We start from the raw sequence: 17,038 nt of genomic DNA, 5'->3' as shown, positions 1-17,038 counted from the left end.
GATAGGATATGGAGTCCCCAGGAGCAAAACAGATGAGCAGCAAACAAGGATACCACTCAGTCTGTATAATCAAAAGAAATCAAGCATTGCATGGTCACCGGAGAGCAATACTCCATTAATGAGTTCTTTGCCCAATTTTTAATATCTGAGCCAGTTTTGGATATGGAAACCATCAACAGAGAAAAGCCTAGATCCTCAGGAGGAAGGCCCTGAAATATCATAAAAGTTACACCATAATAATTCCCCCAGTTCTTCCCTAGAGGATCTCTGCAATTTATCTAACTATATGTTGGGAAAATGAGAACATCTAAACATCTAACTATATGTTGGGAAAATGAGAACATCTAAACATTTATCAATAGGATGGCAGATGTAGGAATTCACCTGCCTTCTGTTAAGCTTTATGTTAAAGAGATTTGAAAAACTGTAAAACAGTACCAGTCTTCTGTTTTTTTGTTTGGGAAAATATAGTGATTTTTCATATAAATATGTCATTTGTACTAATATGCAATATAAGTATTATTTTTACTGAATTAATACTATTTAACTTTTACGTCTTTTAAAACTTTTATGTGGTAAATATCAATAGGGATAATCTACATAAACAAAAGCTTGTTAGAGTCTTCAATTTTTAAGCATTTTTATAGAGTCCCGAGACAAAAAAGGTTAAGAACTGCTGCAAAGACAATACCACAAGCCAAGCCATCTGTGTAATCTTGGGGCAAGTTGTATAGTGTCTCTGCCCAAGTTTCCTCATGAGTAAAATTAAGAGTTAATACTGCACATGTAAAGTAATTAGAATACCAGGAGCACAAAATGAAATATTGCCAATATTGATATTATTCTATTTTCTCTGTGTAATAGGAGGCAACGACAGCTGCTGAAATTGACAAAGTGATGGGAAGGGTGAAGAAAGAGATTTGGTAAAGCCATGTGGATAATGGAAATGATAGATTGATTCGGAAAATACAGAACTGAAGAGCAATTTCGTGAGTCTTGTGGAGGTTGACAACTTTGGATTTAGAGAAAAATCTTAACTGTGTATTTTTTTCCCTCTTAACAACACTCAGAAGTCCCAATTCAAGCGAGCTGTTGAATTGGGAATGTTCCAGTTAGTTTGATCAGAAAAAAAAATAAAGCAAATGCGGTCGATGTGATAAACTGCGTTTTATGAACTGAGGGAAAAAGAAGGGAAGAAGGCGGAGAGATGATCGATAGGAAGAAAACAGAAGGGTCAAGAGATTCAAAGTCTTTGTTAGGAGGGAAAATCAAGTGAGAGCGTTGGTAAGATAGGAGGTTGGTTAGTCTGCTTGACTTTGGGATTTCATCAGGTGTGCTTCCACCTGATGACAAGACCTGGAGTGTGGTCACAAGAATAGATGCCTGTAGTGGAGTGGAGGTGATGGCTGTGAGAGATGAAGAAATCAAGAACCCAAGAGAATGGGACTTTCGTTTGGATGTTAATGAAACTCTGGGTGATGGTAGAACTTGGAAGTCAGGTTCCAAAGTTTTCCATCAATAAGGAGTGGATAAAAAAAAAAAAAAGCAATGATGAAGGTTAAATAGCGGCATGGCTACATAGAAAGGAGAAATGATGATCTGAGTGAGGCACTGGGGATTAAAGGGATGGACCCTACCTCCTAACCAAGAGTTAAAAGAAGTGTGAGGAAATGAGCACCCTTCACTCCAGAGACATTTAAAGCCGTCTTTGCCAAGGAGAAGATGTTAGGTTTCAGTTAAAGACAGGGAAGCACACACTAGAGGCCCCGCATGTAGGAGAATTTGTTTACAAAAGAATGGAATTCCAGAGGGCACAGTAGAAATAGGAGACAAAGGAGGGTAGAACTTAATCACCAGGCAACCAAAGCACGGCTCGTGCAGAAAACACGAAGAGTGGAACGTGAGGCTGTAGGTGGCGGAAAGTTTGCAAAAGAATTCAGCAAGACTTTAACGTTTGAGTCAACGGATACAGTCCTAAGTTTGTGAGTTCATTAACTTCTTCCTTCCAGATTTTCTCTTCCTTTGGATTTCTCCTTTTCTGAAAAGAATAAAATGGAGCGAGTCTTCCAGTGCCCCTTCCTCCCGCTTCTCCACTTTCTCTCTTTTTTCTATCAGTCTGCTCCTTCCCGCGGGGTCCTCATCCCGGGACTGGGAGCCCGCCCCGCCGCGGGAGTGGGGCGGGGCCTGGGCGGAGCGAACAAAAGAGGGCGGAGCGAAGAAAGGGGGCGGACCCCTTTCTGTCAACGTGCTGCCGTAAGGACGCTGCTGTCGTAAGAGGACATCCGGTCCCGCTCCTAGTGTCCGAAACTGACTCGGTCCTCCTTGTGTGGGTCTCAGTAGCTTCTGCCCCCGGGGAGTCGTGGTCAGCGGGCTGGATTTGCTGTTGCCGCGGGCCGGCACCACGCCATTCCTTGCCCCTCTGCCCCGGAGTGAGCCCGGCCTCCCCGTCAGGGTGAGCGAGGTCGGCCCGGAGCGCGCGCGAGGGAGGGCGTTCCGCGGGCGGGTGACGGTTGTCGGTTTCCCGAGCCGCGTGGCATCTCCGCCGCGTCTCCTCTGGACGCCCCCTCCACCCCTCTGGGTCTCCCGGCTGCAGGGACCCCGCGCCTGTGTCCTTATTTAGTGACACCGGCTACGTCCTGAAGAAGTCGGAGCGTTAGTGGAGAAAGGCTTAAACCCATGTAAGGCTGGGAAAAAAAAAAAAAAAAAGAATTTACCCTTTAAATTTTCAAGACAGACTGAAGAAAAAGAAATCGAGGCTCAACTTTCTCAGCGGATTCATCCCTAGGAACGCAGAAAATTCATCCGTATGATTTTCTGATCTCCTTTGGCCATCACAGTACACTTTTTTTTTTTTTTCCCACCTAGATTTCGTCATTTTAAATACTGAAAGGGTGACTTAGAGGGCTTGGACATTTATCAAGTAACCACTTACTAAATTTCCTGGCTTAATTTGTCCATATTTTTAAGTCGCAACGTCCCACCACTTGGTTTTTGATTGGATTTTCTAACATAAGAGTTGAAACCCAAAGTAGGAAAACTTTATGAGTGACCTTCCTGCTGTGTCAGGTACAAGCTGGTGCATGATTTTGCTGTATTGTAATATGCCCCTTTGAATAAGAAATATAAATCTCTTTCGAGGTGCGCTTTCTTGGAACTCGCTCCATGTATCATGGATACACTTTAGTTTCCTTGAATCCGAATGTTTATGTCTTCAGGGAGGTGTGTGCGTCACAGTAACCACTGAAACTTGAGCCTATGTTGGAGGTTTAGAATTTGTAGTTCTTGAGTAGGGGCTAGAAATATCAAGAGTTGAATTTTGAGAATCGCTTTTAAAAGAGACTTTAAAAATACGTATTTTGAAGAATATTAAGAAAATTGAGAGATTTCACAGCAAGCACATAGACTCGTTCTTTAGTGTAGCTCTTCATTTAGTGAGTGCTTAATATATTCCAGACAGGGCTGGAAGGCGCTGTGGAAAGATAGGACTGGACTCCCCAGGGAACTTCTAGTTTTCAGATTGATGAAAAACCAAATAAAAATGTGTTATTTAGTAAAAATCTTGTTTTACTAAATTTAGTTCTCGCAACTAAGCGACAGAAGCCAGTTTTAAAGTCATTATTTCAATATATGTGGTAGCTATATGCCCTTAAACATAAATTTGAACCCTGTTAAAATTATACCAGGTCTTGGAATAATGTTTCTTTCAGGTCATTTCGTTATAACTTTCATGAGATGGCTAGGAACTTAACTGTTCTTTCTATCAAGTTGCCAGTGGTAAAATTAGTTTTGTTATAGGTCATTTCAGTTAGTTTCAGAACGCATCCATGATGTTAAGTGAAGACACTGCATGTAGAGAGAAGGTCAGCTTTCAGAGTAAAAGCAACTAATACCTTTAATATCTTTTCAGAGAGAATAGTTTGTATTTAATGTTGTCATTTGACTTGACTATATTAGATATTTTATTTAGATATTACATAGGAGGAATATGATTTATTGTACTTAAGGCTTTGGCAGCATCAAGTCTGAATACATAGCTCAAAAAAGTGATATAAACTGGGTAAATAATACACCTTTTAATGATTTCTTGTTAATGATATTTGCCTAACATGTATATTTTTAACTTGCTATAGAGTAATTTTTAAAGAATACTTAACATCAGGGAAACTATTTTTTCCCAGTGGGAAAGAAAACTAGGCTTTTCGGAAAATTTTTTTGTTTACATTTGTTAGAATTGTTTGGTAGTGCAAGTAATTGACAGGGTTGAATTTAGAATTTGAATGAGAATAAATTTCTTAGTTTATTTAAAATAGCAAATGCAACCAGGAATCATATACTGTGTCTGTTCTTTTGTAAAGAAAGAGGGGGAAAATGCCTAAAAAAAAGACGGGAGCCAGGAAGAAGGCAGAGAATCGCCGGGAACGTGAAAAACAGCTAAGAGCATCAAGAAGCACCATAGATTTAGCAAAACACCCATGCAACGCTTCAATGGTAACAGCTTTTTCTGATATCGTTTGATAGTTGAAATACTATATAATAGTTATTTGAAAAACACCTGAATAGAATTTTAGTGAATACAGTATTGCCGCATTGCTGCATATATTTTATTGAATTTGAAATCTGTTAGAGGAACGTTCATTGTTTTTATTAACACTAAGTAGCAATGATTTTTGAGTTTATATTATGTATAAAATCTGGCATAGTACCTTGGCTACTGTTGCTGATAGATACTGGCCAAGAATACGTACTAGGATCTTTACAACAATTTTTCCAGCTTCTCTAATCTTCTATGCCTTAATTTGTCCTATTAATTGGAGCTTTTTCATCATATTCTCATAGCAATTCTTAACTCATTCGATTTCCCTTTTCTAAACTTCCTACTTTTCTTGACATCTCTTTTGTTTTCCTGTTCTACTACCTCATTTCCCTGTGCCAGCTGAGTTAGTCCTGATCATTTCTGGGCTTCTTTGGTCAAAGTTGGGAGAAGCAAGAGATTATGTTATCATTACTCCTTTCTTTTCTTTGATGACGTGTCTCTGGGTTGTCCCACGTTTCCCTATTTCCACTCCTCTCTACTTTTTCTATTCCCGCTACTCCTTTTTTTTTTCTTTTGTTTTATCATAACATATGAAATGCTTAATAAGATTTAGTTGCACAAACTATTGTGCATCTACCCTGTGCCAGGTCCTATTTTAGGCACTGTGGGTGATAGGTAGGTGCATGACACAGTCCTCTTTCCGTAAGCTTATAGATCAGTGGTCTCGTATATTACTTAAGAATTGTTTGTTTATAAATGACAACTCCAACTTCACTAAGTGGGGAGAAATACCGATTATCATGCGACTAGTGGGCTAACGTGTAGTCGAGAAGGGCAGGATGTAGCTGGGACACAGGGACAACTGGAAACTGCAACAACCTTGTAGTTCCGTCTTTGGCTTTTGTTTGTTTTTGCTTATTCCATTTTCTCAGGTTGTCTTACTCCTTCCGTTTGGGTTCGTGGGCACTGGTAGTTTGGATGCCTCACGTCACACATGTGTTGCTCTCAGGGAGGGAAAGAGCTGATACTTTGGACTTGGGCAGGTGCCCATTCCAGGACTAACGTTTATGGCTAGGGTGGGGGGTTGGGGGAGCAGGATTACATAGCACAGAGGACAGCCAGGACCCCTTTCTGTGTGTCAGGGTTATTTCTAGAGACAAGGGGTGTGGGGCAGACAAAACAAGAAATGACTCACATACGTAAGTGCATATAACGAGGGCTAGACCTTGGTAAGTGTTGCAGCGGTAGAGGTACAGTTAGGACTAAGGTGATAAAATTGAGTGTATGGGTGGGGTACAGTTCACAGGGGAAATGAGATCATCGCCAGAACTCCCAGCAGGTAAGGATTGTGAGGAGGGACTTTTCAGGGGAAATAAAGAATGGAAAAGAGAGAGCACAAGACCTATTTTGAGAATGGCTGACAAATAGTGGCTTGAATCTGAAGAGAATAGGCCAGCAAGGTTTGAAAAGTGGCTAGGGACCAGATTGTTGAGAATTTTTAATACCATGTTTAAGAGTCTAGATTTTCCCGGAGCTTCATCATATTGTGTTCTCTACTCTTTCTTGTATCTCTTCTATATTATTTGTGATTCACTAAAAAAAAAAAAATACCACTGTATTTAGCCTCTTTTGTGAAAATGCCACTTATTTCTTTTGTATGCTATGCCCAAGAGCATACCCTTGTGATGTGTTGTTACATGTAGGTGCTTGTATCCGGGTGAAGTTGGAGGGTTTTGAGAAGTGTCACTTAAATTTTAACATGAAAAACAAAATATTCTTTATAATGCAAGTAAATTTGCAATTTTCATCCAGTAGAAAATTAATGTCATGTCTTTGTATTTTATAGGAATGTGACAAGTGTCAGAGGTAAGTTTTTATTTTTTCTATCTATATGTGATATAGACCCTGTGATCTTTTATCTGATAGTAACTGTATTTTAAAATTTTATTTTACATGACAAGGCGGCAGAAGAATCGAGCGTTTTGCTATTTTTGCAATTCTGTACAGAAGCTACCAATTTGTGCACAATGTGGTAAGTATATGATAACAGGACACCTGCCTTTCATCAAACATTTGTTTGGCAGTTAATCAGTTTGAAACTGTGGGTTTATCATTATTGTTTATAATAATGTTATGCCTTACCAGTAATAAAATGATAACATGTTATTTGGCCTACTGGAGCACTATCAGGTCTTGATTCTGTCTCCTTGATATGATGCTGGAAATAGAATACCGTTTAGATAAAGGTTACCAACATGTTTTGAATATTAAAAGATCAGATTTCAGACTAATAACACTTGGTGACCTTGGATTTTTAATTATACTACCTTAGTCATGTTGATACCCATTTGTTTACTTTTCTAAATTTTGATTCCTGCTGATATTGCCTACAGTATGTTAGAACATTAGGAATAATTTTATTGCACATTTACCTGGTACCGGTTTTTGCGATGTGTTATTTTTCTGTTGGCATTTAACATGATGCTTGAATTTCCTCACATGGATTCCCAAGTGATTGGAATAGAGTTCCTAAGCCACATACGCAATTCTCAGGTATAAGTGGAAACTTTTATTGAGAGTAAATGATCATTCAGAGTGAAATTAAATGGTAGTTCATAGAACAACAAGATTGGTGTTTCTCAAATAGTCTTTCTCAGAGTACGATGCGTATGTGTGAGAAACACTGCATGTTTCATCCCCACTTTGCCGTCTGGGAGATGTCTGTTTTCATGTTAAAGTTTCCAAAGACCTTTAGTAAAGAAACCTCATCAATTTTGTTCACTCCAGATTTACTCCCCAAACTTTTATTTGAACAGATGTCCTGTTTAGTTATGGGATATGCTCACTTAAATGTGTTTATGTATGACAGCATTGCAGAAAGTTAGGAATGCTTAAGGCTACATCCCTGAATATTTCTAGAGTAGTTATAGCTTTCAAAGAAGACATCGATGAGGTTTGTAATTAATGAAAAAGAGAAAACTGGCTTAGACAGATCACTCATCTGCCAGTTTTTATATCCTTATTTTACAAAAGAAATGAATATAGAGTGAGAAAATAGATTATAGAGATGATTAAGTTCTTGCTAGGACCTTCCCATAATTTCAGTGTTTCTGGGCTTGAGTTTCGTAGTGCTGTACATGGATATATTTCCCACTTACTGATTTTTGTACTTCGTGTTAGACATGGAGCAGTTGGATAGCTGCTGCCCCTCATTTCCAGTTTCTCTTTCTTCCCATTTCCTGTTGTCTAACTTTGTTCCTTAGGTAATCAAGATAATGGAAAATTGAGTATCTTCTGTTTCTTTCATCTTCCACTTTGTGGAGTTTGAGATGGGTGATTAGTATGTCATCATTAATCTTCATGTAGTGTATGATAGGTAAATTTCCTGACAGTCTTTCGGGGTTGGCAATTTGCTGCTAGATCAGTGCTTTTGTGGCTGTACTGTGATTTTTAGCTCTATCACTATATTACTGTTTTTGTGTGTGTGTGCTCATGAGGAGACTATTGGAAAATTCTGTTGGAAAAACGTTTACTTGGGAACTATGTTTGTAAATTTTTACGAATGGATAAACTTAAGTGAAACAGATGAGATACATAATCATTGATTTGGCTTGAGACAGTCTGTGAAAAGAAATAAGCAATGACTTTAAACCATACTGTTTTTATTGTGAATTACAAAATGTAAATTCATCTTAAAGCATACCTTTTTAAAATCTGTTTTAATTCATCTGAAAATTTGTAAGATTTTAAACTGCTATAATGATGGTTAGGTTACAAAGCATAACCTGCAGTTTCTGATTTTACTACACATATGAATTAACTTTATTGTGCAATACATTTTTACAGATTTATTGATAAATTTCCACTCTCAAAAGATCTGACTCAGATAATGAGCTTAGATATATCTGTTTTCTGTTTTTGGTTATGTAAGCAGTAAACGATGGTGATTTCCATCCCTTTCACATGATTTCCATAGGAACTTAGTCTAGATAAAAAGAGGAATTAATGAATACTTGCATGTACTAGTTTGCAAGACTAATAGTGCAAATTTATTTCTTTCCTAGGGAAAACAAAGTGCATGATGAAGTCTTCAGACTGTGTCATAAAGCATGCTGGTGTCTACAGTACTGGCCTTGCAATGGTGGTAAGCTGCTTATCTCTTAGACTAGTAGGTTTCCAGGGATTAGAAAAAGTCATTCTGACAGATGATTATTTTTTTTAACCATTATATTTTATAACTATAACAGCACTGCTTTGTCCCTTGGTTCATTCAGTCTGGAGTTACCTGGATTATCAGTGGCATGTTCTTCATATGATTTTCCTTTATTACCCACTTGCTTTTGACTGCTTTTCCTTATTACTCGCTTTTGACTACTTCCTTTTTTTCTTATTGGGAAACATACGGAGAATAGAAACTTATTTACTGTTGACTTAAACAGAAATTAATCTGTCAATGTTACCTTTCTAATGTGTCTTAATTAGATTTCAAAGAATATCATTTACTATACTGAAAGCCCTGGTTAACCAAGGTTCAAGCTTTTGGTTAAATAAGCAACCTAGGTTCAAAAAAAAAAAAAGGAGTACATACTTAACACAAAGTTATACATAATTTCTTCCTTACATGTAGAATTTTCTAAGGAAATTCATTGTTTTAAATAATAAAAACTGTTGCTATATGTGATGTATTTTGCTCTCTTTTTCACTAAAAAATGTTATTTCAACCAGTTTTATTGTTCTCTATTGTGTAATTTTATGCTTAGGTTAAAATTTCAGTCCATGAGGAAAGTAATACTATTTTACACCAAGCAGAATATTTTACTTATAATAACTTTCCAAGAATGTATTTTCCATCATGAGGCAGACTTTTTTATGATATATTTCGTATGTGCATATCTTATAGAAGCAAGGAGCTAGAATTATGCATAATCATCTTATAAATCCCTCATTATTTTAAATATAAGATTGTCAATGTTACCTTTCAAAAACCATTCAAAGATTTAAAACCACTGTAATATTTCTTGGTAGCTTACTTATGTCTATTTTAATCGAATACCTTTTTTTTTTTTTTTTGATTCATTGAGTTGTATGAGTGTGAATGATTTCTTTTATAAAGAAGACATTTATAGAACCATGCATCATTAGCTATAAATTCTAGAAAAGTGATTTTCTAGAAATCTATTTGCCTGTTGAGATTCCCTCTCCCTTCACTGCTGTGCCCTGGGAGCCTGACTGGATCAGTGACTTTCTCACCTTATGGCTTTTCTTTGGGTTCAGCCAATGGAAGGCCCTGGCAGGAGACCTGAAGATGGGAGGAGAATGCGATCTGGGCATTTATTCTCCCAGCTCACTCATTCCATGTGTCTCTCTCGGGGTTCCAGTAACTCCTCCCCCTCCCCTTGTCCTGTCAGGCCCAGCGGTGGTAACTGCATCATCCCTCGATGTGTTTTCTGGGCCCTTCCCTGTCCTTTGTAAATTATCTCTCTTAAATTCTCCTGGATTCCCCAGTTTAGTGTGCCATCTCTTTGTTGCTACAACCCTGAGCAATCCAAGAGACATACTTTTGAAGATTTGCTTTCTACACCGATAATCCATTTTTATAAGTCGAAAAACATTTTTCCTCTTTGCTGTATACTACTTTTGTTACAGAGCCTTGAGTGGTAGAACCCTGCATTAAGATTCAGAAAACTTGGTTATGAATCTCAGCTCCTCTGTAATGCAGCTTTAGGACTGGGACTCAGCCGCAGGCTGTAAAGGAAAGATCATACAGCCCATTTCCTTGAAATTCTTTCTAGCCCTTAATACTACGTCGATGTCATGTTGTTGAGAGAGAATAGTTTTACCGTCCTGTCTTGACATAGATTTGGTGATGCTTACTCTTTCATTTAGTTCTATATATTTTAGTGACATTTTTTTCCACAAAGAAACATAATAAATGTTTTAAAGCATAAGTGCCCTTAAAAAGATATTGACAGAAATTTAATATTTTCAGTTATTTTGGAAAAGCTATGTAATTATTGTATACATTACACAGATAAGGACTTTTCATAAGTCAGAAATATTAGTATTTGAAAAATTCAATTTTGTTACTAGAATTGCTATAGACAAGAATGCTTAAACTGTGGACTTTAGGCTTCATTTGAGTTAGAATTCAGTTTGAAGGCCCTGCTTCAGTTCCTCGACTGACTTCGGTGATTGGTATTAGGGTAGGTGTATAGTTTCCCCCTTACTTTTTTTTCTTTTGATTTCTAACTAAGGTTTTATATTATAAATAGCTGTTGGTAAAGTAGTTTTCAGAGAATCCTCTTTAATTTTGGCTTAATAAAATTTTTTCTTGAACAAAGCCACCCACTATCACTGAGGGTTGATGAGTCACTAAATGTATACAATTGTGATGGTCGCTATTAGTTAAACAATGGTTGTAGCCAGTCAAGTGACAAAGATTAATTTGTCCTGTTCTTGGTTGCAGGGTGCAATATGTGACTTCTGTGAGGCTTGGGTTTGTCACGGTAGGAAATGTCTCAGTACGCACGCCTGTGCCTGCCCTCTTACTGATGCTGAGTGTGTGGAGTGCGAACGAGGTGTCTGGGACCACGGTGAGTGAGTACACACAGGCAGCGAACTTTGCTGTAAGTGCAGGCTGACTTTGAAACATTCTGGATGCTCCTTTTAAGACTTTTTTCAGGATACCGTCCATCCTAACTACTGGCACTGTTTTGGTTATCAGTTTAGTTGGGAATGGGATTTCCACTCACAGTAATAGTCAGTGCTAGGACTGGCTACCAAAACAGGAAGGGAGGTTACAGGAGAACAAGTGTCTTTGAGTGTTGTGTAGCCGGGGGGAGGGGGAGTCCACCTTTTTTGTGGTTCGTTTGGGCAGTTTTTATTGTAGCGTTTACCAGAACAAAAACTCCTGTGCCATTTGGTAAATCTGAAGTAACTTGCCATCCTTTCTGAACAGTTTTATAGATATGGGTTTTTTAAATTAAAACCTGTACTTATATTTGTGGGTTTTGTTTTTTAATTCAATAGGAGGCAGAATATTCAGTTGTTCTTTTTGCCATAACTTTCTCTGTGAAGATGATCAATTTGAACATCAAGCCAGCTGCCAGGTTTTAGAGGCGGAAACATTTAAATGTAAGTTTTTATATATTAGATGTTCTTTATACCCAAGTTTCTTAATAGTCTGTGTGAAACTTAATGAAAAAGGAATCTAGTTTTTCATGCAGCCTCTTATGGACTATAATTGAACTCAATATCTATTTTCTGTTTGTAGAAAAAATCTATAACATCCATTTTTTTCAGCAGGGGTGTCAGTGGCACTTTGATGGGGTCAGTTCTTCATTTTGTGGGATCGCTCAGGCATTACTGGTCCTGAACACTAAATGTCATTTTCCCCTACAAGTAATCGTAACAACCCTCGTGCCCTCCTCTCCCCGCCACTTCCAAATGCCCCCGAGTAAGTGGTACCAGCCCCTGTTCGTTTTTAGTGATTCTTAGATTGGACTATGCATCAAAAGCACCTGTGGAGGTTTTAAAAAAATACAGGTGCCTTGGCATCATCCTTGGAGATTCTGTCTTTAAGTCTGAGGTGGGTGCCAGGCATATGGATTTACCTGCACACATAATTCTCATTTATCTTCCAGTTTGAAAACCACTGTTACTGACTGGGTCGGTGGTATCATCTTCACAGATAGATTGCATTTTATTTCTACTCTACTGATTCTCAAAAGCTCAAGTATTGGAGTTAAACATTATTTGAATTCTACTTGTCTATGCGATTCTTTCTAAATCTGAGTTTCCTTAAAAGGAAGATGCTGATTTCTTTTCAAAGAGTTAACCAAAATGAGAATCTATATAATGAAAAGCATTAGTTTGGTACCTGGCACTTGGAAAGCCCTTATTAAATAGTAGAGCCCACCATAGGAAAGACTGAAATTCCCCAGATACTCACTTCATTGCATTTGGTTCTTATTCTGCTATGAAATGCTAATTTTTATATTTATCTATAAAGTTGATAAATTATTCATACATATATATGTGTGTGTATAAATAAATCTTGCAATCTTTATATAAAAATTCTCAAAGAATAAAGGAACATCGCAAAGTACATAGCAGTTAGTTTCCTTCCTTCTGGCTGGGGAATTCAATCTCCTTTTTTTAGATCTTCTAGGTTATGAGACAGAAAAAAATGTTAATAATTGATCTAAGGTAGTACTTCAAGTGCAAATCTGGAAAATTCTGTTTTCATTCCAAGTCTGAACCTGGATGTTACTTATTTCCTCCCCCACCAGGTGTTTCGTGCAATCGGCTTGGTCAGCATTCTTGTCTTCGCTGTAAGGTACACTTGTGTATTTTTTATTTTTAGATTTTGTTTTTAATCCCTATACTCCACCAACAGCCCTTGGGTTACTTATAGCTATAATTAATCTACAAGGATCCTTAACTATTTAGTTCAGAGATTGTAGAATTGAATTGAGAAAGCTTGGTGACTTTCCAAAGGTCATCCAGTTAGTTTGTTTTAGAGTTGACACAAGTACACATGCCTCCTGTATCTTTGCTCAGTATTTTTACATCTTACATTTATGGAGAACATTCTGACCAAAATGATAAGAGTATATTTTAATTAATGTCAGTGTGTACTTGCTGAGGAGAGTTTGAGTGAAGATTTCAATAATGTTTTATTTCCTTTGACCTTGTCTCCAGCGTTTCTGTTTGTTAAAGATCACAATAAATAGAGCTGATTCACTTCCGCTCGGAAACATGTTTCTGGTTCTTATTTATATTCCTAACCCTGTCTTATTTCTCTCCCAACACTTCTCCAATTTTGTGTATTCTGTTTCCTCTGCTTTAGATCCCTCTTCCATCTCTGGTTACCCTACTGCACCCCCATTCTCCTTCAGATCTCAGCTAAGACTTCAGGTGTCCCAGGAAGTCTTTCCTGAATCCCGTGTCTGGTTTAGCATCCTTCCTCTGCACTTCTCTTTCAATGCGCAGTGCCTTGCAGTTGCCTCTCCACTTTCTGTGTCCCCAGTTAGACTGTACACTACATGAGGATCAACAGGCTCTTCACCATTACGCGTGTCATCAGGGGCATTGTAAATACTAATATATTTATGAATGAATAAATGTGTCTACATGTCGTACCCTATGTATAGTTTCTGCCTTGTGTTAGCGTATAGTTCAGAAGAGCCCTGACAAAGACCATCGCCTTTAAGAAATTGAAATCAGGAGTGTGACAGTCGCAGGAAAACTCTCTATCTCTGCCCTAACCAAATGATGTTCCTTGGAATATCGAATGATGTCTTTGTGTATTTTTTGAATTATCTATTTACTTGCTTATTTTCGCACCTCTGTTATAGGCTTGTTTCTGTGATGATCATACAAGGAGCAAAGTGTTTAAACAAGAAAAAGGAAAACAGCCTCCATGTCCTAAATGTGGACATGAAACTCAGGAAACTAAGGATCTCAGCATGTCAAGTAAGGCGCTACTTAAAATACCAATGGGGTGATTTTGCTTTTGTGCTTGCGCGAGATTTCTCTCTCTTTTCTCTATTTTTATTTTTGCCTCTTCTTCCTGTTTGAAAAGATGAAGGTGTTCTCTTAAGAAAGTGGAATTTTATAGCCTTGGGAAATACATGGGTAAAATTTCTCAATTTAACTTAAGAAATATGCCATCATTCATTATACTGGCATTTGTCTCAATTCATGACATAGTGAATACTGAAATTTAAGATTGTTCTGTTTTTGCTGAGGCTTTCTTGTTAAATAATTGAGTAGCTATAAATCCTTAATATTCAAGTGCTGATAATCTTCAGTCCTTGGAAGTTGGAATTCATTCTGAAGCTCTTCTTAGGTGTGTAGTATTTGAGCAGCCGTTTTATGGTTTTTATATAACTTTTCTTTGAAGGAATAAGACTAGTACAAACATGTTTATAAGTAATGTGCTCATAATTTTGTTAAAAAGAATTTGACTCTTTAGCAAACACATCGGAATGGAACCATAATTCTAAATGACTTTAATCAAAGATATAGTTCTGCAGTGAGGTAAGACTGATAATTTTGCTGATTTTTTTGTGCCAAACCGTGTTGCTACTAAGGCAGAAAAAATGAAAGCCTTTGTCTTCTAGGACATCTGAATTATAAAATTGCTCTCAAGAAAAATGTAATGACATTTGAAATCAATTTTTCTGTGGTTTGAAAATAAACTTTTAATTGATCAAACAAAGGACATTTTGCACATGCCTTATTTAACTTATGGTTGGCGAGTGCTATTGCTATTGTTCCTATTTGGTTTTCTAACTTTTTCTAGATTTAGTGAAATGACACTCATCTTTATTTGTTACATATATACGTTACATATATGTGTATGGAGATTCCAAGTAGGATGGAACTGACTGACTTTTTTTAAGGTCTCCTTTCTTTCCACTTAAATATTAAGCGAGGAAATTAGGAAAATGTGGCTCATGCCATGTACCTATTTGTCTCTTGTAGCACGCTCCCTGAAATTTGGCAGGCAGACTGGAGGCGAAGAGGGAGATGGAGCTTCTGGGTACGATTCCTATTGGAAGAGCCTTTCATCTGATAAGTATGGTGATGCCAGCTTCCATGATGAGGAGGATGAGTATGAAGCCGAGGATGACGAAGAGGAGGAAGAAGAAGGTGGAAAGGATTCAGATGCTGAGTCATCAGATTTGTTTACTAGTTTGAATTTAGGAAGGACCTATGCCAGCGGCTACGCTCACTATGAAGAACAAGAGAACTAGGAGAGCTGCTTGCCCATTGGTGGCCTGCCTGAGGGGGGCAGGAAATTGTGAGCTTGATGACTTGTGTGTGGATGTTTGGAAGTACTGTCACTTAGCCTTGTGCAAAAGACTAGTCACACTTACCGAAGCAAGGAGTGAGTAGGGCGTAGCATTTTTATAGGAACTGATAATCAGGCTTATAGCGTAAGAAAAATGAATTTCTAATGTAAGACGTTTATTGATCCAAGCAACTGAAGCATCGTGGATTGGATTTTTTCCGATTTTAGTAATCTGGTAGGTTTTGCCAATTAAATATAAATACATATACGGGATAATGGAATAGGATGGTAATATATTTGTTTGGAATTAGATTGCTGTTTTTATGGAAAAAAAAACCTGCTTATAAATTCACTTTGTCTGACTTTGTAAAATGTAATCGGTAAAATGAATTATTGTATTTTTCCTTGTATGTCCATAGGATACAAGTCAGATGTTATATGCTACATTTTCATTAAATCTTCACGTTATCTTGTGTAGTCATGATGTGTATGTTTTTGGAACTGATTCATTTATTTCTTTCTTCACAATATATGTTCTGGACAGTACCTATTATTAATGCCTAAATGTATAGACAAAGGTGATTATATACCCATTTTTCAGAGTCACAGAACCAGAAACAGTATTATTACACAGACGTTTTACCCAGGAAATTTCATTTCTCTTTGAATAAATCTAGTATCACAGTTACATACTTTTGATATTTAATTTCTTGTTCTCAATTTTTAAACCTTACTTTGGAAACCATTCCAATATCTTTGTATAATCCGTTTTCTTCTTTTTTTTTGGTTGGTTTGTTTTTGTGTTTTTTTTTGGTCTAATATGCGAAATTAGGTAGCAGAGATTGATACTGTCGTAGACACAAAGTTGTGAAGCCGGACCCCGTCACTCAGGTGGAGGTGGAGAACATGCAGTCGCCGGCACTAGTTCCAATTGTGAGAACTGGCGATGAATTGGGATGGAATGGTAGAAACGAATGCATTATCGGACTGGCTGGCATTTGACAAGTATGGAGAAAATCGTAACTGTGAGGATAACAGGGTTGGATAGCTGCTGCTCAGCCATTCGTATTCTATAGAAACATAACGAACAGCTTAAGGCAATAACAGGCAAGGCGAAACCAGGTGCGAAAGCAGAGGGACTCTGGATGCGTGCGGAAAAAGCTTTCATCTCTTGCAGCCACAGGGCTGAGAAAACAGGTCCAAGTCCAGGACTTAACAGTCTCAAACTTCAAAGACATCGCCAGTCAAGGTCAAGGCACTGTTTGGGAAGATCCGAGATCCTGGCAGGTTAGATGGAGACACCTGTATGGATGCTGCTGAATGCTCCTACTCCCCAGACTGCTGAACTTTCTGAGCCTGCAGTCACAGCCTGCCCCCTCTAAGGATGAGCATCCCCCTCTCCACTCCCAGCTGGATGACAATGCAGAGATGTCTTTCCCCAGGCAACATGTGTCCCCTTCAGGACTTGCTCTATAGCCAAGATACTAGGTGTAGAATTGCAGTTAAGAAAAACTCACCGAGAGATGTGCTGGGCCTGAAGGCAGGAGAAACAGACCACTGTACCCCAAAGGAGCTGCCAGAATTGGCCAGCATGTGCTGGGTGGAGCGGGAGGAATACACTTGAGATGGGGACCTTAGGGTGTTGATCAAGAGTGTCAGAACAAAATTAGAGGGCTAGGTAGCAGCACCCACACTAGGTCCTT

At 38.0% G+C, this 17,038-nt stretch overlaps 1 protein-coding gene across 3 annotated transcripts; it reads left to right on the top strand.

Moving 5' to 3' along the window:
* The first annotated feature begins 2,264 nt into the window (after window positions 1-2,264).
* ZNF330 (zinc finger protein 330) lies at window positions 2,265-16,023 on the top strand. Of its 3 annotated transcripts, none has more exons than XM_011373762.2 (10): window positions 2,265-2,452; window positions 4,360-4,488; window positions 6,381-6,400; window positions 6,496-6,566; window positions 8,599-8,678; window positions 11,001-11,127; window positions 11,564-11,668; window positions 12,826-12,872; window positions 13,894-14,011; window positions 15,026-16,023. In XM_011373762.2, exons 2-10 carry the CDS (start codon window positions 4,369-4,371, stop codon window positions 15,295-15,297), a joined length of 960 nt encoding a protein of 319 aa, XP_011372064.1. In that variant the 5' UTR covers window positions 2,265-2,452; window positions 4,360-4,368; the 3' UTR covers window positions 15,298-16,023. The 3 variants fall into 3 exon arrangements, with proteins under 3 accessions (XP_011372064.1, XP_011372062.1, XP_011372063.1); XM_011373760.2 differs by having other exon boundaries at window positions 4,356-4,488; XM_011373761.2 differs by lacking the exon at window positions 2,265-2,452 and adding an exon at window positions 2,594-2,678 and having other exon boundaries at window positions 4,356-4,488.
* The last annotated feature ends 1,015 nt before the right edge of the window (window positions 16,024-17,038 follow it).

The sequence above is a fragment of the Pteropus vampyrus genome, unplaced genomic scaffold, assembly GCF_000151845.1.
Source record: "Pteropus vampyrus isolate Shadow unplaced genomic scaffold, Pvam_2.0 Scaffold229, whole genome shotgun sequence".
NCBI lineage: Eukaryota > Metazoa > Chordata > Mammalia > Chiroptera > Pteropodidae > Pteropus > Pteropus vampyrus.
Note: the sequence above shows the minus strand (reverse complement) of the source record. Positions and strands in the feature narration are given on the sequence as shown.